The sequence below is a fragment of the Coffea arabica genome, chromosome 2c, assembly GCF_036785885.1.
Source record: "Coffea arabica cultivar ET-39 chromosome 2c, Coffea Arabica ET-39 HiFi, whole genome shotgun sequence".
In the NCBI taxonomy this organism is placed as follows: Eukaryota; Viridiplantae; Streptophyta; class Magnoliopsida; order Gentianales; family Rubiaceae; genus Coffea; species Coffea arabica.
Window position 1 is genome coordinate 28,197,197 of NC_092312.1, and position 26,179 is coordinate 28,223,375.

The 26,179-nt window shown below is 33.0% G+C and overlaps 1 protein-coding gene across 1 annotated transcript; it reads right to left on the reverse strand.

Moving 5' to 3' along the window:
* Window positions 1–11,359: 11,359 nt before the first annotated feature.
* LOC113732297 (phenylacetaldehyde reductase-like) lies at window positions 11,360–16,550 on the reverse strand. The gene is made up of 6 exons (XM_027257991.2): window positions 16,421–16,550; window positions 15,797–15,966; window positions 13,867–14,055; window positions 12,884–13,046; window positions 12,304–12,490; window positions 11,360–11,644 (listed from the first exon to the last, which is right to left on the reverse strand). Exons 1-6 carry the CDS (start codon window positions 16,536–16,538, stop codon window positions 11,497–11,499), a joined length of 975 nt encoding a protein of 324 aa, XP_027113792.1. The 5' UTR covers window positions 16,539–16,550; the 3' UTR covers window positions 11,360–11,496.
* Between the last annotated feature and the right edge of the window lie 9,629 nt (window positions 16,551–26,179).

The following is a 26,179-nucleotide window of genomic DNA, read 5'->3' on the forward strand; positions in this document are numbered from 1 at the left end:
TGTAGCAGAACGCATGAATCAGACACTTCTAGAGAGAGCACGATGTATGCTCTTCAATGCTGAGTTGCCAAGGAGGTTTTGGGCGAAAGTAGTGAGCGCGGCCTGCTTCTTGATCAATCGTGCACCTCATACAGGTATAGACTGCAAGATACCTTATGAAGTGTGGTCTGGTATGTCCCCTGCTTACTCAAATTTGAAGGTTTTTGGTTGTACTGCGTACTATCATGTCAGTGAGGGCAAACTAGAACCAAAGGCTAAAAAGGGAGTGTTTCTGGGATATGGCGATGGGGTTAAAAGGTATAGAATCTGGTCACCCTCAGAAAAGAAATTTATACTTAGTAAAAGTGTAATTTTTGATGAAAACTCTATACTTAACCCCCCTGTGAAGACTGTTGTTGAAGAAAGTGCAGGTGTTGATAAACAGGTGGAGCTACAAATCATTCAAAATGATTTTGAATCACAGCAGCAATTTAGTGATCATCAACAGCTGTCCTATGAAACTGTACCTCCTGCAGTAGTAGAGTCTCCAAAACCCACATCAGTAGAAAGGTTGGCACCTATATCCCATACTACGTCAGAAACTCAGCAGCATGGTATTGCTTATGATCGTGCGAGGAGAGTGGGAGTACAAGCACCCAGCAGGTATCGAAATTTTGTAGGTTATGCATTTCAGGTTGCTAAGGAGGTGGATTCTCCCGAGCCCTCTACTTATAGAGAAGCTATTTCAGGCAGTGAGTCAGCTCAATGGCTTGCTGCAATGGGTGATGAAATGGAGTCGTTACACAAGAACGGCACTTGGGAATTGGTCAAACGGCCAGCAGAGAGAAAGGTTGTGACTTGCAAATGGGTCTTTAAAAAGAAGGAAGGAATTTCTCCAGCTGAGGGCATCAAGTATAAAGCACGTGTTGTTGCAAGAGGGTTCACTCAAAGAGAAAGAGTAGACTACAATGAGATTTTCTCACCAGTGGTCAGACACACTTCAATCAGGGTGCTACTAGCAATGGTTGCACATCAGGACTTAGAACTTGAGCAGATAGACGTGAAGACAGCTTTCCTACATGGAGAGTTAGATGAAGAGGACTAAACACATTGATATCCGATATCATTTCTTGAGATCTGAGACAAGGTTCAAGGTGAAGAAACTTGGCACTGCTGACAATCCTGCTGATATGTTCACCAAGCCGGTTTCTCATAACAAGTTCAAACATTGTTTGGATTTGTTAAATGTCCTAAGTTTCTGATGGCCCTTATGGGCATTCTGATGGTACTTAGAGATAATTCTCTGAGTGCATCTGGCACTTCATTAGTGCGTCTGTTACATCTTTTTCGGGGAAGATTCAAGTCAAGGTGAAGATTTGTTGAGATGCCTTGAATTAGATTTTCGACCTTCGCTGAGCTGTACGGGAGTCTCGCTGAGCTTATGGTATATATTAGTTACCGTGTTTGTTTTATTTCGGGTCTTGTTTTGGGCCTATTTTTGGATCTAGTCTGTTTGGTTGTATATATATACACCTTATTTTAGTTTGCAAACTATTCCGATTACAACCCTAATAAAATCTGATTTCCCCCAAGTTGTTCTTGTCTGCTCTTGTTTGTTCTTCTGTTCCGCTGCATCTGTTATAATAGGTATAAATTAATTTTAAATATCTCTGAAGATTAAATAAATGTTATGACAAAATTCAATCTCTTAAAGAGGTCGCTCTTGAAGAGCCAACTCTTGAAGAGAATGAAATCAGAGAAAGTTTAATTGGAAGCTAATGAAATGTAGCACTTGATATTATAGAAGTTGATGAAAATTATGAATCTAGATCAGTTGATGAATGTCGGTATAAAAATGATTGGCCAAAATAGAAAGATGCAATCCAATATGAATTGGATTCACTAACTAAGGACCTGTAGTCCAAACACTTGAAGGTGTAAAACTAATAGGATATAAATGAGTGTTTGTCAGAAAAAGAAATGAGAAAAATGAAATTGTGAGGTATAAAGCAAGACTTGTAATTCAAGGATTTTCACAAAGGTCTGGATTTGATATTGATGAAACGTATTCACCTATAGTGAATGCTATAACATTTAGATATCTTATGAGTTTTACAATTTATGAAAAACTAGATATGCGTCTAATAAGCATCGTTACTGCATATATATTTGGAAATCTTGAGCATGATATTTATATGAGAATTTCCGAAGGATTCAACCTGCCTAAAGCATGTAAATCAAATTTTAAAGATATTTATTCTATTAAATTACAAAGGTCTTTGTATGAATTCAAACAATTTGGACGTATGTTGTATAACCGTCTTAATGAATGTTTAACTAAAGAAGGTTATACTAATGATTCAATATGTTCATGTGTTTTTATCAAGAAAAATGGGTCAAATTTTGTGATAATTGCTGTATATGTTAATGATCTAAATCTGATTGGAACTCCTGAAGAGATCCAAAATATTGTTAAATATTTGAAAAAAGAATTTGAGATCAAAAATTTCGGAAAAACAAAATTTTGCCTTAGTTTACAAATTGAACATTTAAAAGGTGGAATTTTTGTTCACCAAATTGCTTATATCCAGAAGGTATTAAATTGGTTTTATATGAATAAGGCACATACATTAAGTACCCCAATAGTTGTCGATAATTAGATCCTAATAAGTATCCTTTTAGACCGCGAGAAGAAGATGAAAAGATACTTGATCCTGAAGTACCATATCTCAGTGCAAGTAGTGCACCAATATATCTTGCTAATTGTACAAGATCTATTATATCATTTGCAGTGAATTTATTAGCAAGATTTAATTCATCGCCCACAAGACAACATTGGAATCGTATAAACATATTTTTCGTTATCTCTAAGGAACAATTGATCTTGGTTTATTTTATTCATATAAATATAAGTCTGAATTGCTTGGTTATGTTGATGTTGGATATTTATCTAACCCGCATAAAGTAAGATCTCTATTTACATATGGAGTACAATAATTTCTTGGTGATCTACAAAGTAATCATTAACCACCACTTCATTGAATCATGCTGAAATAATAGCAATTCATGAGGTCAGTCGAGAATGTGTTTCGATAAGATCAATGATCCACTACATCCGGAAGAGTTGTGGGTTATTTTTCGAAAAAGAAAATTCTCCAACTACATTATATGAAGATAATGCAACTTATATAGCTCAATTGAAAGGAGAATATATTAAAGGAGATAGGATGAAACATATTTCGCCAAAATTCTTCTTTACTCATGATTTACAAAAGAATGGTGAAATTGATGTGTAGTAAATCCAATTAGATAATAATTTGGCAGATTTATTTACTAAGGCATTGCCAATTGTAACATTTGAGAAATTGGTGAAGAATATTGGAATGTGGCGACTAAAAGATCTCAAATGATAATTGTATCAGGGGGAGAAATTAATACACAATAATAGTGTATTCTTTTTCCTTCATTAGGGTTTTTGTCCCGATGAATTTTTCCCTAATAAAGTTTTAACGAGACATATTCTTTGTGTAATAGACATCTAAGGAAGAGTGTTATGAAATAATTAAAAATGTGGATGTCCATTTGTATTCTCAAGAGAACTAATTCATAATTCATTGATCCCAAGGGGATTAATTTATAATTCATTATTACATTATGTAAAGGAATTATAATGGATGAACGGTTTCAATCCATAAACCCATTCATGTATTGGAAGAAACGTTTTATAGACTATTCATGTTCTTGCAGTAATGAATGTTTAATAGAATTGATGTAGCTTTAATTTTGTAGTACCTATATATAGAGGTATTTTGGCACCTTTTGGGATGACCTTCGATTAGTTGAAATAATAAGAAAATCATTCTCCATTTCTCTACTTCTTTCTCTAATATTTCAATCCCTATTATAGTAGTTCTTTTTATTAGTTTTATAAAACGGAAGACTAATAATCTCTAAAAAGGAAACATGCTAGTAAGGACTTCGATTTGAATTGGAAAACTGGCACACGTGCAAATCCCGATCTCTTTGGACTTGAGACTAGACTGAGGTGTGACCACGTAGTATAGGTTAAGAATCTTCTACAGAAAATTTCCTCAATCAACCCCTTTTTGCTCTTTTTCTGGTGGCCCTTGCGGCAGTGCCTTCGGAGTCGCACCAATTGCCAAATAGAAGTAGAATCCTTCCAATAACGCAATATTTAGTCAAAATCATGGGAAAATATTCATAGATTTAAGAGTAATTATGCATCCTATCAATTTTGAACAAAGGTTGCTTATTCTTTTTTGGTACTTTTATGAGCACGAGAAGAGTTAAATTCTCAAAAGGAATTTAGGATACATTTGTTGTAATAACTATTTATAAAAATGCATTTTGCAGAGTAGCTTCCTAATCCCAGTCAGGACCTTCAGTTCAATTATTACTTGGTAGGTAAAGGTGTTTGGATAACCAAAATTTTTTAAATAATATTTCGCTTGCATCATAAATACATTTCCTAACCCATCTTTTTATATTTCTAATTATTTTTTTATTTCACATATATCATATCATAAAAAGTGCTATAATAATTATTCCAAATAATATTTCAAATAATACTGTTTCCAAACACACATGAAAATTGAAGAAAATATTAGAAAGGCAGACCACTATGTATTTTGCATAGCAGCTTCCTAATCCCAGTCAAGACCTTCTGGTCAATTGTTCTTTAGATGTTACAGCTTACAAGATTATTATCTACATGTCTCAGTCATCAAGGACCACAATCATTTTTATCTACATTTCTGAGTCATCAAGAACCACAAAATTTGAAGCTTGGCTGAATTGACTACGCCAAAATTTGCAAAAAATGAAAAAAGATTTAAAATATCAAGAAGGAAAGACGTGTACAGGCAATTGGTGGAGTCTGCCAGTGGTTTTATGATTTTTGACAGGTGTCTAGTTTATATAATAACAAATTTGTACTCATGAAAATGCATAAAATCGAATATAATGGTAAGTACGATCGTCTCCACAGAGATTGGAGGAAATTGGTTTCCTTCCAAATAAGAATTAAATGGGGGGTTTTGAATAATTAAAATTAAAGTAAATAATCAACGTAAATAAAAATAGTCAAACAGGAGAGAATTAAAATTAAATCAATAATACGCAAGCTCTAGCTAAGGAAAAAATTTCTAAAGTGGTTCATACTCATTGATATAATAATTATTTTATGTATTTGTTAATAAACAAGTTATATTTGTCCAACAAGCGATGATAATCAACGTTTTCTTACTATGTCGATAGTTAAGGTACACCGTTAACTATTTTCTTAACCAAAAAATAACTCTAGATACGCCCATAAAAGTCAATTTCTTGATTGCATAAAAAACTAGAAAAGTCTTGTTCTAATCAATAAACATTTTATCAGGGTTTATTTAAAATAGATCATTTGTTTTCTTAACATAAAACCAATCATACTAGTTACCACTAATTTAAGATAATTAAACAATTACATATTAAACTATCATAAGTGGTAATAGATTGTTAAGTTGAATTAAATATCGGGCATTTGATATTCAAATAATAAAACAATCATGAGAAATTAAATCAAAAAACATATGACTATCAACGAATGACATAAATAGATAAAAATAATTGGATCTTACGGTTGTAGTTGAACTAATCCTTTGTTACCTCTTGACTAGAATAAGAAATTAGTTGCTTTCCATTGGGAATAGTCCATGCAAATTTATTGATGAAAGTCGCATGAGTGTTTGACAATGAAAAGGAAAAAAGACAAGTGGCTTCTTGTTTTTGTTTTAGTGCCAAGAGTAAGGATGCGTTTGATAAAATTGAAATTTGAAATATGAAATTTGAATCAATTGAATTATTAAATTGTTAAATATTAAATCTAATACATTTAAATGCACATCACATTCAGTGATAAGTAAATAACTTATCACTTAATTTTGGGAGTAGGTTTTATCTAAAAAATTTAGTGTCACTTAATTAATTCAGATGTTCAATTTTTAGTTATCAAATGGTTTGAATTAGGGGTGGCAATCGGGTCGGGTTTGGGTTGGCGGGTCGGGTTGAGACTTAAGTATAACAAAGAACCTGCTGACCCGAACCCGACCCACCAATCCGAAATGGGTCAGAGTACCTGACACGAACTCGAAAATTTCGGGTTGGCGGGTTGACGGGTCGACCCGAAATGACCTGAAACTTAATTTTAATTTATTAATTTATCATAGTAATTTCTAATAAAATCAATTTTTCACAAAATTAATTACATCATCAAGTAATAAAAATTTAAATAAATAATTTCAAACCAAATCTAAAATAAATTAAACACCATAAAAGTGTTTTATCCCAAACCAAATATAAAATAAATTAAAACAGCATAAAAGTAAAAAATAACATAATATATTATTTGTCCAAATATAATAATTTTAACTTCACACAAGTTAAATAAATTCATTTAGGATTAAGTAATTAATGCCTTTGGAAAAAAAGAATGATTTAGTTTAGTTAGATAAATAATTTTTATGTTTATTAAATTAATTTTAATTCGTAAACGGGTCACATCGGATCATATCAGGTCACCACAGGTTAACTCGAAATTGACCTGTTTTCTTTTTGGGTTCATCGGGTTCAACCCGATTCTGACTCGAACTCCCGAAACCTCAACCCAAACCCATTAATTTCGTGTTAGATTCGTGTCGTGTTTTCGGATCATGTCAGGAATTGTCACTCTTAGTTTGAATATGTTAAAATTTAAATCTATCAAATTTAAGTGTTGAACTGGGTTATCAAACATGATCTAATAGTCTTTCTTCCCAGCCAAGAAAGAGGAAACCTACCGGACTATCAAAGTCAAAAGAAGCTACTTCTTGTCTCACGTTTCTATCTTTCCAAACAATTATTACTTTGCTAATTTTCCTCAGAGAAGCATATACCCTACAAATACAATGACAAAAGATAAGTTAAATTGTTTCCAAATACAAATCGGAAAGTTGCCACATCAGTATTGGGGGGGTTTGGGAATGGGTAGATAAGTCCCCTGGGCGCCTTCAAAAGATGCCGGCTTTTGAAGGTTGCTCGGGGATCTAGGTTTATTTGCTGAATTCTTGAGTGTTCTCAAGAAAATGAGAGAAAAAAACAATTACGGGGGTGCCATACCGGAGTTGGTGGGGGTTAGTTAACTCTTAGTAAAAGCCGCCCTGCTGGGCTTGCCCCTGTGGGGGTTTCGTTCCCACATCGGTATTGGGGGGGTTTGGGAATGGGTAGATAAGTCCCCTGGACACCTTCAAAAGTTGTCGGCTTTTGAAGGTTGCTCGGGGATTTAGGTTTATTTGCCGAATTCTTGAGTGTTCTCAAGAAAATGAGAGAAAAATACAAATCGGAAAGACGGAAGACTAATGATCTCGAAAAGGAAAACATGCTAGTAAGGCCTTCGATCTGAATTGGAAAACTGGTACACGCGCAAATCCCGATACCTCCGGACTTGAGACTAGACTTAGGTGTGGCCACGTTGAGGTTAAGAATCTTCTGCGGAAAATTTCCTCAATCAACCCCTTTTTGCTTTTTTTCTTGCTATATTCCTGCAATCAATAGCAATTGCCAAATAGAAGTAGAACCATCCAATAATACAATATTTAGTCAAAATCAAGGAAAAATATTCATAGATTTAAGAGTAATTATGCACCCTATCAATTTGAACAAAGGTTGTTTATTCTTTTTTGGTACTTTTATGAGCACGAGAAGAGTTGAATTCTAAAAAGGAATTTAGGATACATTTGTTGTAATAACTGTTTATAAAAATGCATTTCGCAGAGTAGCTTTCTAATCCCAGCCAGGACCTTCAGTTCAATTATTATTTGGTAGGTAAACGTGTTTGGATAACCAATTTTTTTTAAATAATATTTCGCTTGCATCATAAACACATTTTTTAATCCATCCTTTTATAGTTTCAATTACTTTTTTATCTCATATATATATTATATCATAAAAAGTGTTACAGTAATTATTTCAAATAATACTGTTTCCAAACACACATGAAACGTGAAGAAAATCCTAGAAAGGCAGACCACTATGCATTTTGCATAGCAGCTTCCTAATCCCAGTCAAGACCCTCTGCTCAATTGTTCTTTAGATGTTACAGCTTACAAGATTATTATCTACATGTCTCGGTCATCAAGGACCACAATGATTTTTATCTACATTTCTGAGTCATCAAGAACCACAGAATTAGGAGCTCGGCTGAATTGACTAAGCCAAAGTTTGCCTAAAAAAAGATTTAAAATATCAAGAAGGAAAGACGTGTACAGGCAATTGGTGGAGTCTGCCAGTGGTTTTATGATTTTTGACGGGTGTCGAGCCTATATAATAATAAATTTCTACTCATAAAAATGTATAAAATCGAGTATAATGGTAAGTACGACCTTCTCCATAGAGATTGGAGGAAATTGGTTTCCTTCCAAATAAGAATTAAATGGGGGGTTTTGAATAATTAAAATTAAAGTAAATAATTAACGTAAATAAAAATAGTCAAACAGGAGAGAATTAAAATTAAATCAATAATACGCAAACTCTAGCTAAGGAGAAAATTTCTAAAGTGGTTCATACTCATTGATATAATAATTATTTTATGTATTTGTTAATAAGCAGGTTATAATTGCCAAACAAGCGATGATTTACGTTTTCTTACTGTGTCGATAGTTAAGGTATACCATTAACTATTTCCTTAACCAAGAAATAACTCTAGATACGCCCATAAAAGTTAATTTCTTTATTGCATAAAAAACTAGAAAAATCTTGTTCTAATCATTAAACACGTTATCAGGGTTTATTTAAAATAGATCATATGTTTTCTTATCATAAAACCAATCATATTAGTTATCACTAACTTAAGATAATTAAACAATTACAGATTTAACTGTCATAAGTGGTAATAGCTTATTAAGTTGAATTAAATATCGGACATTTGATATTCAAACAATAAAACAATTATGAGAAATTAAATCAGAAAACATATGACTATCAACTAATAACAAAAACAGATAATAACAATTAAATCTCACAGTTATAGTTAAACTAAATCCTTTGTTACCCCTTGACTAGAATAAGCAATTAGTTGCTTTCCATTGGGAATACTTCACGCAAAAATTTATTGATGAAAGTCGCATGTGCGTTGGACAATGAGAGTAACCGAATAAAAAAAGACAAAGAGGCTTCTTGTTTTTGTTTTAGTGCCGAGACCAATGGTCTTTCTTCCCACCCGACAAAGACTGAACCCATCGGACCCTATCAATGTTAAAAGAAGCAACCTGTTGTCTCACGATTCTATCTTTCCAAAGTATTACTCCCTCCGTCCCACTTTAATAGTTCTGTTTCTTTTTTTACACAATTTAAATAAAAGTAATTAATTTTATTGAAAAAATAAATTTAGATTACTATTTTTCTAAAATACCTTCACATTAAATATGGTACAACTTTATAAAAACTTGAATTGATGATAAAAAAACGAATCAACTCTCATTAAGGGTCCGTTTGTTTTGGATGAAAATGTTTTCCAGGAAAATGTTTTCCTAATTTCCCGTGTTTGGTTGCACAAAAGTTACTGAAAATATTTTCCTATGTAAAATATTTTCACTCATTTTATGGAAAACAACTTCCCTTCCAAACTTACTGAAGTTGTTTTCCGAAATGCATGCATCCTGCCTCTAGTATGTTCCAAACTTACTAAAAACATCTTGTAGTATGTTCTTTTTTTTTTTCAGTATAAACAGGAGGATTCGAACCCAAGACTTCTTCCTTACACTCCCTCCCCGTACCACCCAACCCAACCCAACCCTCCCCCTAGTATATTCAAAAAAAAAAAAAAAACCTCATCCTGCTCATTCTATACTAGTAATTAATTATGTATAATAGGGACATTCTTTTCTAGAGAAACTTTCAAACATGAGAGTGCAAGATATGTGTCACAATAAGCATTGCATGTGATTGATATTTGACACTAAATGGCCAGCAATTTGTTTATTGCTTAAGGAGATATTTTTTATTCATATATACATTTCTTTAAGATTTTTTAAAGTTAAACAATGAGATAAATTTTCTTATTTTGCATGGGAAGAAGTATGTAGTTATAATATGTAAAAAGTAAAGATAGAGATAAAAGTGAAAATATTTCAAAAGTTAAACAAACACCAGAAAAATGAAGTAAGAAAATATTTTCAATAAGCTAACCAAACACCTGAAAATGATGAAAGGGAAATGATTTTCATGGAAAATTACTTCCACGGAAAATATTTTCTCAAGAAAAACATTTTACTTCCAACCAAACAGACCCCAAATGAAGTAGGTTTATAGGAACAACTACTTACATTGAATAAGGGTATTTTAGAAAAATTAAAATATAACTACATTCTTCAATTAAAAAGTGGACTATAATTTAGAACAGATGAAAAAGAAATACAGAACTATCAAAGTGGGACGGAAAGAGTATTACTTTGCTAATTTTCCTAAGAAAAGGATATTCCCTACAATGACAAAAGATAAGTTAAATTGTTTCCAAATACAAATCGGAAAGACGGAAGACTAATAATCTCGAAAAGGAAACATGCTTATAAGGACTTCGATTTGAATTGAAAAATTGGTACACACGCGGAGAATCTTAGGTGTGGCCACGTAGAACAGGCTAAGAATCTTCTGTGGAAAATTTCCTCAATCAACCCCTTTTTACTCTTTTTCTTACGTATTTCTACAATCAGCACTATTTGCCAAATATTAGTAGAATCCATCAAATACTGTAATATTTAGACAAAATCAAGGACAAATATTTATAAATTTAATAATAATTACGCACCATATCAATTTTGAACAAAGATTGTTTATTCTTTTTTAACACTTTTATGAGCACAAGAAGAGTTGAATTGTCAAAAGGAATTTAGGACACATTTGTTGTAATAATTGTTTATAAAAATGCATTTTGCAGAGTAGCCTCCTAATCCTAGTAAGGACCTTCCGTTTAATTATTATTTGGCAGATGTGTTTGGATAATCAAAATTTTTTAAATAATATTTCGCTTACATCATAAACACATTTCCCAATTTATGAAACTTGAAGAAAATACATAGCACTATGCATTTTGTAGAGCAGCTTCCTAGTCCCAGTCAAGACCTTCAGTTCAATTATTATCATTTGGTAGTGTAAATGTGTTTGGATAACCAAAATTTTTCAAATAATATTTCGCTTACATTTTAAACATATTTCCCAACCCATTTTTTTATATTTCTAATCACCTTTTTATCTCACATACATCATATCACAAAAAATACTAATTAATTATTTTAAATAATATTTCAAATAATATTCTATCCAAACACGCATGAAACTTGAAGAAAATACTAAAAAGGCAGAGCACTATATTAATCCTTGCACCAGCAAGAGAAGAATTAATAACAAAAAAAAGTCTGAAAATGTGAAAACTGCTTTCCTCAATTATTCAAACAACAATTCAACTAGGAAAGTTAATGCCATGGCCTAAAGACTGACTAAATTCTTCTTCTTGAAGCCTTGAACAGTATCCTTTAGGCTTTCCTCCACAGGCATGAACTCTACTCCCAAAGCTTTTGCCTTCTCATTGGATACTGAGTAGTCTGCATTAATGTGGATGCTATCATGTGAAAACCTGCAGCAGGTCAACCACTAAAAAATTAAGTAATACTAAAAAGTAACCTAGAAAGTTTAATTTAAAACCTTAGGGTAAAAGATTATAAGAAAATCAAGGTCTATTGTTTTCTCCTACATAAAACTTTTCAAGATTTTTCATGCTCAATTCTTTTCATTTTTAACCAATTAGCCTAGTAAAGTCTTTTCAAAGAGGATTGTATTCAATTATATGAATGTTTTCTAGATATATAATTTTGTTTAAACCTTATCAGTGCATTGGTCTGAGAGCTGATGAAATAGCCAATGCCAAAAAAAAAAAAAAAAAAAAAAAAAGTTCCTTTGACTGGTATCTTCAACATGAACCAGCCCATGCCTTTCATATCTTAATATCTCTACTAAACATTTTCTATTCCAGCAATCCAAGTTTATGATGGCAAAAATCATATAGAGAAATCAGAAAGTCACCGAATTTAGTGAACCTAATTCTACAAGTAATCGAATTATAGAAAGAATTCTGAAAAACGGGTTCCTTCAGGAGGACAGGACTCCAAAGATACATAATTCTGAAAGTTTGGTTGAATTAATTAAGATTAGAAGAGATGAAAAGATGTGATATATCCCCGAGTTTTGTAAGTGCAATCTGAATATGACATAACTGAGATGGAAAAAGAGACTCACTTGTCTGGAAATTGATGAGTAGGATAAAGTTCTTGCAAAATCTTGACCACCTGGGAGGTGTGTGCAGCACTCTCAACAAGACAGTATCTTCCACTTGCAGAAGGGTTTTCAAAGGCAAGAATATGTGCGTAGGCAACATCTCTAACATCAACCCAATTAAAAGTTGCATAAGGAAATGATTCGTCTCCTGCATTCAGATAAGTTTGGGAAATAACTATTCATCATAAACACGACAGCTTAGCTTTGAAACAAGCATAAAAATGTAGATGGAGAAAAATCCATGCTCCGAACTGCCATTTTACTTTATCAACATGGGTGAAAATATACAGTTTACTTCATTAATCATGCATGAAGATGCAGCAGGTGATATCAAAAAAATGGGAGATGTGGAAAGAGTCAAACCTAAGCCATTTTGGATCCTTAGTTTCATTGTTAAATGGAAAAGCAAGAGATCAAAATGCTCATTGACTTCTTTCGGATCAGAAAGTTTAGAGCATGATGAGGCCATAACCATAAGCAACAAAGGTCAACAGTCTAGTAGAAATTGTTCATAAAGAAACAGATATATTTCCAAGAGTACCATTTAGTAGGTTCAGGATCAATTGCACACTTATATTGATAGAAGGCTGCAAGTGAGGACCAACTATCCATGATGGATGAATTGTAATCATATCAATGCCATGCTCCTTTGAGAACTTCCATGCAGCAGTCTCCGCCAACGTTTTCGAAAGCATATACCAGAGCTACAGGACAACAATGTATCATCAGCTGCTACCAGAGAAGCATGAAATTGATTTGATCATGATCAAGGAACTACGTGATTCATAAGTAGAAAAATGTCAGCACAATCCTCAGTTTATGCCTATGATCAGTGTGATTAAGAATGAAAGCACAAAAAATTAAATTTCTGCTCGTAAGCCATACTAATGACTTGTGAGCAGAAGTTCCCTGTAATTTGCCTAGCATCATAGCTGCATATTGTGCATATGCCACTGATTTCAAGTTCGATAATAAGTTGTTCTTTGTACTCTATGATTCTAGAAAGGAGTCATTCTATCTTGTTGTTTAGAAAGTCTGACCTTGTTGCAGCATATAGGTCAGGGAGGCTTGTGCTGCAAGTATAGTCTTTTTTACTACAAAATCTGTAGAACTTACCTGATTTTTACTTACTACTGTGATATAGATAATGTTGCATTCATCCTATGTAACACAGACACTATTGCTGCATGCTATGCACACCATCTTCTTCATTAGTATTCTGATATTGTTGGAGCTGTGGAATAATCACCAGGGAGGACCAAAATTAAATGCTTTGACTGTTTGATTTGTAAATTTATCATTTTTCTAGTAAAACATTTTGCAGTGTTTTGGAAAGTTTAATGCACATACTATTGTATTAGTCCACACTTTTATTTTTCTCCTCCACTGAAGTTATAAGTTGTTAACTAAAACAAGAAGAAGAAGGTGATTGACCATTTTGGTCTGCTTTTGAACACTGACTAGACCAACATCATTCTCTTCCTACAGAAAGACCATTTGCTGGGAAGGAGATGGTTCACTTACCTTGCGCTCTACACAGTATGATGGCTCTGAAAACCAACTTTCATCAACTACAACACCATCCTTCACTGCTCGGTTGTATGCAATTGAGGCCATAGAAGATGTTACTACCACTCTTTTGACAGATGAAACTCTTGCACATGATTGTAGCACATTCAGAGTTCCCTTTACCGCAGGGTCCAACACTTCTGCCTAAGAAATGAAGATAGAAATACTAGTCATTGAAGGCAATTAACTTCAAGGCAACAGTACGTTCTTGCTCCACAAGAATCATCATATAAGAATTCATGCTCTTTCACAGTCAGTGGAGATCTAAAATTTTTTCCACTCAATTTGATCCCTTCAGACAGTAGCTGATATTCAAACCAAATTGAAGAGACCCATGAAAGTAATTACTTAAACAACTTTGAAATTTGGTCTTCGATAGACTATAATTCCATACAAACATCTCTAGAAAAATAAGTACTTTGAACAGAAAAAAGAGAGAGAAAATAAATGATGAAAACAAAGAAAAGGAGAGACACTCGTATGACTCTGCAAAAAGATTTCAGTTTAAAACAGGAGTGTTGAAAATTGCAGCAAATCACTGAATTGGTTTGGAAAAATTATGTCAAAGCGAGTCCAATGTGCTTATGCGCGAGGACGTGTCTGGTTCAGCAGCTAACTGCAACTGAAACTCATGGCAAGTTATTTAATATCCCAAAAGTTCAATCATTACTGTTACTGTATAAAAAGTACCAGGAATCTTGGTACTTTGGAGTGCAAGTATAAGCATTATTTTGATCTTACTTTCTATTATTTTACTTATGCCCTTTTTAATTTGTTGTTAAAACTTCATATAATCTTAACTGCGGGTTAAAGTTTTATTATTGCATCATCTAGCTGCCTCACTCCATTTAGGCAAAAGAACCATATAACTAATAGCACATGCCGTATTGCATCCAAGGGAAGACAAAAGGTCACAAGTTTCATTATAATTAGAAAATCTCACTAAAACTAATAAACAGTCCATAGAATGACTCAAAGGGGAGCAACAAATTATTCAAAAAATTAAAAACTTAAACTCAAATGGCATAAAAAAGAACATTTAGGTCATCTAAATTTAACCAAATGACAAAAATATTGATACTGTTACAAAATAAAAGTGCTCTTGGAACAAAGAATGATTTATAACTTGTGCATTTGTATTGGTTAGGGCAAACTAAATTCAAAAAGTATAAAATAATATAAATATTAAATATCATATTTGTTTGTCTCAATTATATTTATTCCTTCAAAATAATTGATTTTTTAAAAAAAAATTTAAAGGAAAAAAATCTAAATACATCAAGTTCACATGCAAAACACGTGCTCCATTACTAGTTTTTTTAAAAAAGAAAAAGATAGCAACTTAAATAAAGTAAAAGATATATTCACTGAAAGATGTTAGTAAACTAAGAAATGAAATGGATTAGCAGATGCTCAATATCTATTATCTATTTTCGTGTTGCTGAAATATCCTTTAAATAAGCATGGCTCAAGCACCTAAAAATTATCATCCTTACTAGTCTTGTACATAGAATGATCACTAGAATGCTGCGCTTAAGTTGGTTGACTAATGAAGAAGAAACAACAGGAAAACAATTCCCTCTTTCTGGCTGTCCAACTAGCAAGTGAATTCAAATGCATCCATCTGCAGAATCGTCAATTAGTCAGTGCCTAAATGTGGAACATCCTCCTGATTCGCAGTCAAGGCTAACGTTACAAGATTATTGAAGTTGAATTTACAGGAAATAGTATTATCATCTGAACAACAGAGCAATAATGCACTAATAAACTTGCTTCTTAGGAAATAACAACAGGGATCATAATTAAAGTAATTCAGTTTGCATGTCAACAATTGTATATATGGGACTGCTAGATTTCGTCGACAATAGAGAATCTTCATTTTTACCTGGGGATCACTAACTACAGTTTTGACTGGTGATGCAGTATGAAAAACACCTTCACATCCATCAACCATTTCATCAAATGATCCATCTTTCACCAAGTCAGCAGCAAACAAGTGAAGCCTTTCCTTGGCTCCATCAAGTGAAATCAAATGTTCTATCTTGTCTGGATCATCTGAAGCATCAAGTAAACAAGCAATGTTTAGCAATTGCCAATAGAAATTATTATTCGAGATGAAAAAAAAAATCGCATGTTAACTAATCTATGAATGACCCTATATTCCTAAATTCAAGACTCTGACTGAATGCTTGTTTTCTTTTAACGTATTTTTCAATCACTTTTTTTATCTCACATTTGCTCTTTTCAATAATCTAGTTACAGTAACAAATTTCCTAAGAATGCCCCAAAAACAACCATCCAAACAAACTTCTGAATAAATCTTTTCCATGAACTTATCCGAAGGTTACACCTGCAATCATTCAGGCTTTTCTTAGACCAAGTATCCAAACTAACGGGGCCAACACTTGTTAACTATTAAACTCTATCTACTTTTAACTAACAAGAAGAACAGCAACCAAAATCCGATGTGATCAGAGACATAGATTAGAGATGAGCAAATTTAACTTACTGAGGTCACGAACGGAAGCTTTAACAGTGTAACCGCGATCAAGCAGCAGCTTCACCAGCCATGAAGCTACGTACCCTGAAGCTCCCGTCACACAAACCACCTTCCCCTCTCCGCTCATTCTCTCTGTGATTGTGAACGTGCAAGCTTATTGTGTTTAACTTTGTAATCTTGTTGTTGTATAGACTATTGTGCTGTATATATAGGTCTAGAGTGGAAGATGAAGTCTTCGAATGACAAAGAAACCATCAGCCTAGTTGTTTAACTGTTGGAATTGATCATCATGCATGAGGTAAGATTTTCATTAACAGTCAAATTAACTGTTGGATTGATCATCATGCATGAGGTAAGATTTTCATTAACAGTCAAAACTAGAACCAAGAAAAAGTTGAATTGACAAGTAAATTCACTCATGAAATCTTCTAATGACAAAGAAACCATCAGCCTAGTTCTTTAACTGTTGGAATTGATCATCATGCATGAGGTATGATTTTCATTAACAGTCAAAACTAAACCCTGAAAAAGTTGAATTGACAACTAAATGACTCAACAATTGAAACAAATATTATTTTGCTCATCCATTAATTTGCTTTACTAACCAACGGCTCTTTAGGCTATTAGCCACCACCAATTACTCAAGTTTTGGTGGGGTGGGAGGTTAAGGGTTCAAATCTTGTCTCTCGTTACTTTGTCATTACTATGCCTTCCAAAAAATTTATGAGTGCTTAGCGCACCCGGCTAGTGCGAGTCCAATGGTGGTTCAATTTTCGATTCTTCAATTGGTCCATTAAAATATACTAGAATAAGAGTAGGAGTAAAGTAGATAATGTTGTTTCGCAAAAAAAAAAAATAATAATAATTTGCTTTACTGAAGGTCACATGCACACCACCATTTTAGAGGCATTTTTGTCCATGTTACCAGAAAAAAAAAATTCCAAATGCACATTTAGAGGATCAATGAAAGAAACGATAACAAATCATAAACAAGAAAATGTACTTGGGTGAAATGAAACTTGAAAATGGGTTTATGAGAAGGATTTTGTGAAAATTGGCAAAATTCCTCCTAGGTTGTTGGTCTGCACATGACGAGCAACAATTTCAATTTTTTTTTTTTTTTTACCTTCTATTAGGGATAACAGAGGCACAGAGACAGAATGATCAAAACAACATGTATTTAGAAGTTCAATGGATAAATTCACATAAAAAAGAAAAGTGTTCTTCAATGAACAAATTGCGTTTTTTGAATAGTTTAGTGACCACAGGTACACTTTACGCGTGTAATTATGTTATCTATTCGGCCATTCCTCTTCGCCTCCTCTTGCTATCAAATAGTTAATACCATCTTGCACCTTGAAGTTCTAATATTTAAGATGATTTATACCTAAACTTCTTTGTTATACCATTGATCTCGAATTGGTGATCGTATGTTAATTATTGGACTAACATAACTAAATGACTTTTCTAAACATTTATACAGTTAGAAGGTGCCAAAATAGATGATTCCAACGGATTTAGACAGGTCATGATTGAGTAATGTATATAATTGAGTTAACTCATTTATACTCATTTAATAAATTGGTCAAAATGAGTTAATTGATTTATACTTATTTAAGAATTGAGTATTGTCATACTCAATTACCCATTTTGTGACTCACTTGAAATTCTACTTATTATTTTTATTTTTTGCATGTTATTTCACAAGAAATAATTACATTTTATTATTATTAGATTGGTAGAAAATTTAAATTTATCCGCTTAATACCCACTAAAAATTGAGTTTAAATGTATAATTATTATTAAATAGGTATAAATTAGTGAATTGAGTCAATTCACTACCTACCAATTAAATGAATTTAATTTTTTTTCTCCCCAGGCTAGGGAAAGCTTCGCCCAATTAAATGAGTTTAATTGAACATCCATTTAGACCTATTCAAAATTCATTGCATACTCAAATCTACTTATTAGTGAGCAGATTTGGATGGAACAACATCATTGGGCTTGATTAACACCTCTACAGTTACATGGAGCAGGATTGTTGTCTTTTCTCTATTGATGATTAAAGCACTAATCTAGTGTTCAGTTTTATACATAAAATTTAATTAGAAGGTATACATCAATTGCATCGCAATGGGAAGAAAGAGAAGCTCAAATATTAGTGGAGTGTGGACTTTCAAACTCTAAATACTTCAAGGATGACAAACGGCATTAACACAAGGACACAGCGTGCATCCATACCAAAAATGTTAGTACATGGCATTTACTCTTAAGAAACTTGTTGAACAAACTCTTAAAAAACTTGTTTAAGTTTGTTCAAACGTGATTCTACAGGTATAAAAGGTAAATTAACTTAGCAAAGGAGTTAGAATAAAATCAATTAGAAGGTGATGGAAGATAAGATTTAAATGTAAATCATTTGAATCTTGAACCCACTAGATTGTATCCGAAGTTGTTTACATCGATATATGTAACTACTTTAATTACTTTATGAGATGAATAATAATTAAACCTAACCTATTATGTAACTACTTTAATTACTTTATGAGATGAATAATAATTAAACCTAACCTATTATGTATATTGTCGCGCCTCATTTTTTGAAAAAATAAATAAATAAAAGAGAAGTTTTGGAATTAGAAAAAATGAGTTTTTGAAAAGGAAAAAAGGCCTACAATGGGACATATAAAGTGCGTCGGTTTGGCCCTAAAATTTAGTCTAAAATAGGTGTTTTTAAAGAAAAAATAGGAGTTGCCACTTGGTATTGAGTTTAGGTGTACTAAATCACTCAAAATATATTTTAAATAAAAAACAAATAAAACTCTTTTAGACGACTCCAGATCTTTGAAAACGACAGAAAACGAGTTCGAGAGTCACGGTTGAAAAAAGGGAAGGTAAAGATTAAATCTAAAACACCCTTCCAACCTAGTCAAGGTTAATTGCGAGATTTAGTCAATAATTTTCCTAATCTAACCTATAAAACTTATCACATTTGGATGTTTTTATATAAATGCATTCCTAAACCTACGGGGGTATCGAGAGGGGCAAAATGTCTCTTCAAAACTTAATTGGTATCAATCACATTAATTATGAAGTCCAAAACGATTCTTTGAAGCAGTCACAAAAAATACAAAAGATGAGACTCAAAAAAGGAAAATCATAATATATACATAAAAAATACATAACCTAGGGGATGCAATATGACGGGTACGGGAGACTAAAATTCGTAATTCAATTTTCCTTCTTATAGAAGGGATAAGAGCGTGCTAAGACTAAAAAGCCATACTCGTTTATTTCCCATATTTGAAGGGTAACTCTCTAACCTAATCAAGCAAATGAACTAACATACTTCTAATTTCCTAAATGAGATGCAAGTCTAAATACCATGTTTTGCGCACATAGGGATAATGGAGATGATATAAAGAGGAAATATCATGCAAGATGAGATAAAAGATCCTAAAATGCATGAGATGAAATAAATGTCATGCAAACATGTGATTCTGGCGTATAGGCTGTCCTAAGGGTTTAGTATTGGACTAACTCATATCTATAAGTTCTCATTAGCGTTGGACTAGTGGGAAAACAGGAAGAAAGGCCACAACTAGTGTTGGACTAGCGTGGTGACTTCATGCATTTATTATAAATAAATAAATCATATAAGGCATAATTAAAGCAAGTAAACACATAAAAGCATATAGAGCGCATAACACATAAGTATACTATCTAGATGCAAAGACCCTAAAGAAAGCGAATTAATACATAAGCACACAAGCATGCAAACACACAAGTAAATGAACGTACATAAAGATCTAATTATTACATTTGGAACTCTAACTAGAATTTAAAGGGGGAAATTTGAAATATAATAACCTAACTATTACACTTATCTAACTAATTACATTTTTTGGTAAAAAAAAAATCTCTCTATTACAATTTGGCATTTAAATGCCTCCTAAATAATCATCGAAAATTAAATTAAACAAAATAAAATAAACGAGCACTTAAGGATGAATAAAAATGAGTAAATAAGAGAAAAAATCACACATAGAAAAACACATAGGAGCACATAAAGGAACTTAAAATAACAATAGAAAATACCCCCTTTGAAGTGGTGGTTAAGTGAGGTAGAATTGCCTTATTAATACTTCAAAACCAACAAAATAGTCAAGGCACCAATTTAATTAACAATTAAATGTAAATATATAGTAAATTCATGTTATTATTATAAAGAAATGAAAATAGACATAAAATCTACTAATTAAAAGCATTTAAATGAAGCATGATTAACAATTAAAGAAGATAAATGAATTATACTTAAAAATGAAGCTATTAGGGATCTAATTGCAAAAATTGAACAACTTTTGGGTTCATATTACATTTTTGGAAAATTTAGGGGTCCAAATTGAATAAAAGATAAAGTTTAGGGATCAAATTATAATTAAATTAAGGACCTAATTGAAATAAATTCAAAGTTCTAGAGTTACAATAAAATTTATCAAAAGACTAGGGACTAGATTGCCTTTTTTCATCAAATTTCTTAAGAGGAAAGCCAACGGGCCATTTTATTTATTTTCTGGGCCTAAAATCCTTTGACCCAAAGAAACATCCAGAGGAAAAGAATGGGCTAGGCCATTTATTTGTCTAAGCAAATCCAACCAAAAAGATTGGACTTTAACTATAAATCCCATGTTATAACCCAAAGAAAATAAAAACAAAACCCACCCCCAGAGCCCAGCAAAATAACCTTAACCCAATTGTTAAACTATTTTCCTAAATCCAACGAAAGAAAAGAACGTCCCCTTAGAAAAATAAATTCAACAAAATTACTTAGCATCCCAAAACCTAGAAATAATTTACTCAAAACATACATAAAATATGCCAAAAAAAAGGGTCAAGGCTTGAAAAGGGAAGATTTGGTTCATTTTTCACAATATTTTGGGCCTTAGTGTAATTATGCAAAATTTTGTGGTGCAAAAATGCAATTTCCAATTCTCCCATGCAAGCTTCTTTGAAGCTTGTTGCAGTTCTGGGTTTTCATCAAACGCAGGGAGCATGCCTGTTGCTTGCCAAGACTTCACACTCAAATACACAAATTATAGCCCAAATATCCACACAAAATCTAAACATCCAGTGCAGAAATTCAACACAAAATCATGTAAAGGGGGCATCCAAGCTAGTGGCTTGCGAAATGGGAGGAGGAATAGCAGAAAGAAGAAGGCAAAGGAGACGCGTGCTGCAGATTTTTGACACTTTGGGGGCAGATCTAAGCATATACGACAAGAGAAGGTGAATTAAGTTACCTTTAACACCTTATGGAGTCAAATAATGTGGAGGATTTGAAGACAACGCATCCAAATGAGGGACTTGAACCACCAAACTTCTGCTGAAGAATGTCCAAGAGCTGATGATGAGAGGATTTCGAGCTGAAATTTGGAAGGTCTGGAGACGTTATTTTGAGAGATTTCCTGAACAAAAGTTATCCTTCCAAAACCGTAGATAGCACAGAAATAAAAGGAACACCAAAAGGATTAGTATTGAGATCAGATTTGGAATCAGGAAGAGGGCATACCCACCAACCCTGGCTCAGAATTTTTCTAGAAACCTTTTTCCTTTTTTTTTTTCTCTCTCTTTCCGTTCACTCTTTTCTTTCTTTTCTGTTCTCCCCGCTGCTCTTCACTCTTTTTTTCTTACCTTAATCGCTGCTTTTTTAGCTCTTTTATATCAAACAAAACCCTCCAAACCCTCACCTCAAAGGTGAGGATGCAACTGGTTTTGTTGGCTCATTTGGAGCCATTTAATCCTCTTGTTTTTGGAGTTTTCTTGATGAATCTTGTAGAGGTGATGTGGCTTTGTGTACTGGCAATGCATTGGGAGGAAAGAAAAGGAAAATGCGAATGGGAATTGCTCCAATCCCAGCTGGTTTTTTGTACTGCTACTTTGCTTCTTGTACGAAGCTTGAAGATGCAGCACGCGCGAATTTTATTTTATTTTTTTACATCTGATTTTTATTTTTTCTTTTTCCTTTTCTGTATTTCCTTTTTTTTTTCTTTCTAATTTTTCTGCAAAAATAATCAAATAAAAATCAAATGAGATGGAATAATTTTCTTCAAAAAAAGTAAAAATATAAATAGAGATAAGTAAATAAAAATAAATAATAATAGATATAAACAAATCATAAAATGATTCATGAATTTTTTTTTTGGTGTCTACATATATAACATACTAATAATTATTACCCTTCCTTACATTAATATATTTTTTTTATTTAATCTTACATATAATTCTCCATTATATTTATTTACTTTCTCTAATTAATTTTATATTTTCAAAAATATAACATCTAAAATATATATTAAGGAAGAGGGCATCCGTTAGACAGGTCCTATTTTATGTAGTATATATGTCACTACATGGAAAAAACTTGTTTAATAGGTATCCCGTTTTTTGACATGGAAAATACCTTTTGACTACATTCTGACTAGCCCCAAAAGCTATCCACTTTTGACATGATTGGTGTCACAATTTTAGCACATGGTCGTATCAGGTACAATGTGGTCAATATTGGATTAGGAGCACTAATTCAAAAAATTCGTGTAATTGTACGGTTGTTATTTTTGTTATATAAAATTTGGCACATATTTATATATTTTTGTACATTTTTCAAAAAATATTTTAGATAAAATTTTACATATATGAGCAAAATTCTTACATACAGTAAAATAATAGCATGATATGAGATGAATGATAATTGAATAGTACTGTAGTTGCCCCATTTACCGGTGATGCTACTCGTAACTTGATGTTCAAGAAGTACCACCATAACTTCTGCTGAACTAAATTTGATTTCACCGAGTTTGAATGGTATCGAATATAAAATAATATTGAAAATTGATTTGACAAGTTGGTGAATCAAATTAAACGAGCTTTTACCAGATTGAATTTAATTCAAATATCATTAGTTTGATTCATTTTTCAACCCTAATACCGACCCAAAAAAAAAAATTAATCAATTACCAATCAAGTGTAATGTCTTATTTTTTTTACCAAGTTTTTAAGGGTGTGCACACCATTGTTCTTCCTTTTCCTTTGACAAGTAAGGCCACTTTTCCTGCTTTATGTGTTGCCTAATTTAAGTTTCGTTTTATGTTGACTCCTAATTTAGCGTCTTCTTGAAAGCTCCGACTATTGCACGGAAAAAAATATTGCTGTTGAAAACATCATCACATATTTGGAAAGATTTACTTGTTGCTCTGGATTTTAGGTTTGATCTTTTATTTCATAAAGCATTTTGTTAGATTTCAATGGCTTGAAAAAATCATGACTTTTGTAAGAATATTGAGCTCTCAGACATTCAGTGCAGGCCTAATTTTTTTTTTAGTACTGAATTTGTTTTGGATACGTTAGTATTTCTTAAATTTTAGAAAATGCTTTTCTTTAATAAATGTAAGTTCATTTTAATCTTGATTCGCAAGCTTTTTCTTGTAAATGGTTTGCCATTTCTTATTAGTTTTTTTTTGGGTAAAAAATAAAAAAGCCCTTTGCAGTAAGTCTAATACACAGAAAAGTCCCCTGTGGTTTCAAAATATACAACACGACACCTCATGTTTTGAACTAAATTGTAAAGATGACGGAATCCGTTAAACTTAACGGAAATGACTTATTGGAACCTAAAAATTTTTTTTTTATACCTAATTTTTAACAAATATACCTATTCTGCTCCTTAATCCTCAATTCTCTCTATTTAGAGAATAAAACAAATGATTTTTTTGAGTTGTCTTTTGCTTAATTATATCAGGACATTTTGGTCATTTCATCCATTTCCTTTAAGTTTAACGGATTCCATCATCTTTATAATTTAGTTCAAAGCATGAGGTGTCGTATTGTATATTTTGAAATTATGGGGGGCTTTCTGTATATTAGACTTACCACATGAGTTTTTTTTTTTTTTTTAATGTTTTTTACCCTTTTTTTTCGAAATGGTAATTGATTGTATTTCTTGTTAAAAGATGTACAAGTATGAGCAAAGGCTCGAGTTAACTTTACAAGCGGTGTTTTTGCCACTAAGAAAACAAAAGTTCCTCATCTAAAGTAATGCCCAAGGCATAGTTGCTAAACTTAGAGCTTAGTTGATTCTTGTTATTTTTAACTAGACAAAAGGAGCACATACGAAACAATTCTCTTAACTGAACAATATCATCCACCACAGTAGCTAGTCTGATGTCCCATGCTTTTTTTGTTCGAATATGGTTGAGGAGTTGCTAGTTTTGCACTTGGAATTGCATGTTCCTGTGTTGTAGGTTGGTGGCTTTACACATAGCCAGTTTTAGTGCAACTGCTTCGTCCACCAATTGTGATCCTGAGCTGCTTTCTCTTAGTGCCCATCCTCTCTTTGGCCCTTGATCTCCTTCTGTCAAACTAATTCCAATGCCTAGACTAGACTTGTCCTTTTCTCTTGTTGTCCCAATCCTCAACTTCACTACTCCATATTCTGGTCCTAGCTGCTGGGTGTTTTGATGTAGAGCTGCTGTATCCTCTGTGCTCATCCTAGTTTCCTTGTTATCTATCTCTCCAAATTCCAACCAATCCTCTTGTGCCTTCTGTATTGTCTTCCATGGCTGGTATTTCTTTCCATTGAATTCCACATCATTCCTATCTTTCCATATCTGTCAAAGAATGTTGACAGATAAGGAAATGTGTTGCAGCCCTGTTGCTCTGTGTCTTGCTTCTGAGATTGATGTCCACCATCTTCTAAAACATCCATGCTGCTCCTGCATACCTTCCCATTGGATTGGCGCAAACTTCCATGTCTGTTTTGCTTCTCTATAGTTCAATAGGGTATGTTCAATCGTCTCTCTTTCATCTTCACTTCTCTTACAAATGGGGTCCTCTATCTTGATTCTACCATAGATAGTATCTCTCACTGGAAGAGCATTATTGAGGCATTTCCATAGGAATATTTTCTGCTTGTGTTTTACCTTCAGCCTTCACAATTCCTTCCATAGCTTTTTGGTTTGATGCTCCCAACTTGTAGAGCCCTCTTTCTGGTTGTCTTTCTGCTTGCTGACATTGTGAAGAGCCTGCACTTTATACCCTAAGTTGACAGAGTAATTTCTATCTACCCCATGAATCTAGAAATGGCTATCTTCCCTTCTTGATAAGCTTATTGGTATGCTCAAGATCCTTTCTGCATCTTCTCTGTTAAAATTTTGAAAGACCAAATTCCTGTTCCACCTCTTCTGGCAAATCAGCTCTTCCATGTTCTGTAGCCCATTGTCCATAACTCTCTTGGTTGTCACTCTGCCATTTGATGTATTCGGGATCCAACAGTCTTCCCAAATATTTGTGTTTTTCCCATTGCCAATTTTTCTTCTAGTCCCTTGTTCCACCAATGCTCTAGCTCCCATTAGGCTCCTCCATATCCAAGACGCATTGTTTGGGATTTTGCACCTGAATATGGAGGTCCTAGGAAAGTATTTTGCCTTCATAACTTGATTGACCAGGGGATTTGGCTAAGTTATCAACCTCCATACCTATTTGCCTAACAATGCTGTATTAAATGCCTCCAAGTCTTTGAAGCCTAAGCCTCTCATTTCCTTGTTTTGAGTGAGCTTCCTCCAGGAGCACCAGTGTACTTTATTCTTTCCACTAGCATCTCCCCACCAGTAATTAGACATTAGTGAGCTGATTTCCTTGCACAATCTTGATGGAACCTTGAAGCAGGACATAATATACGTAGGCATAGCCAAAGCTACCGATTTAAGCATTATT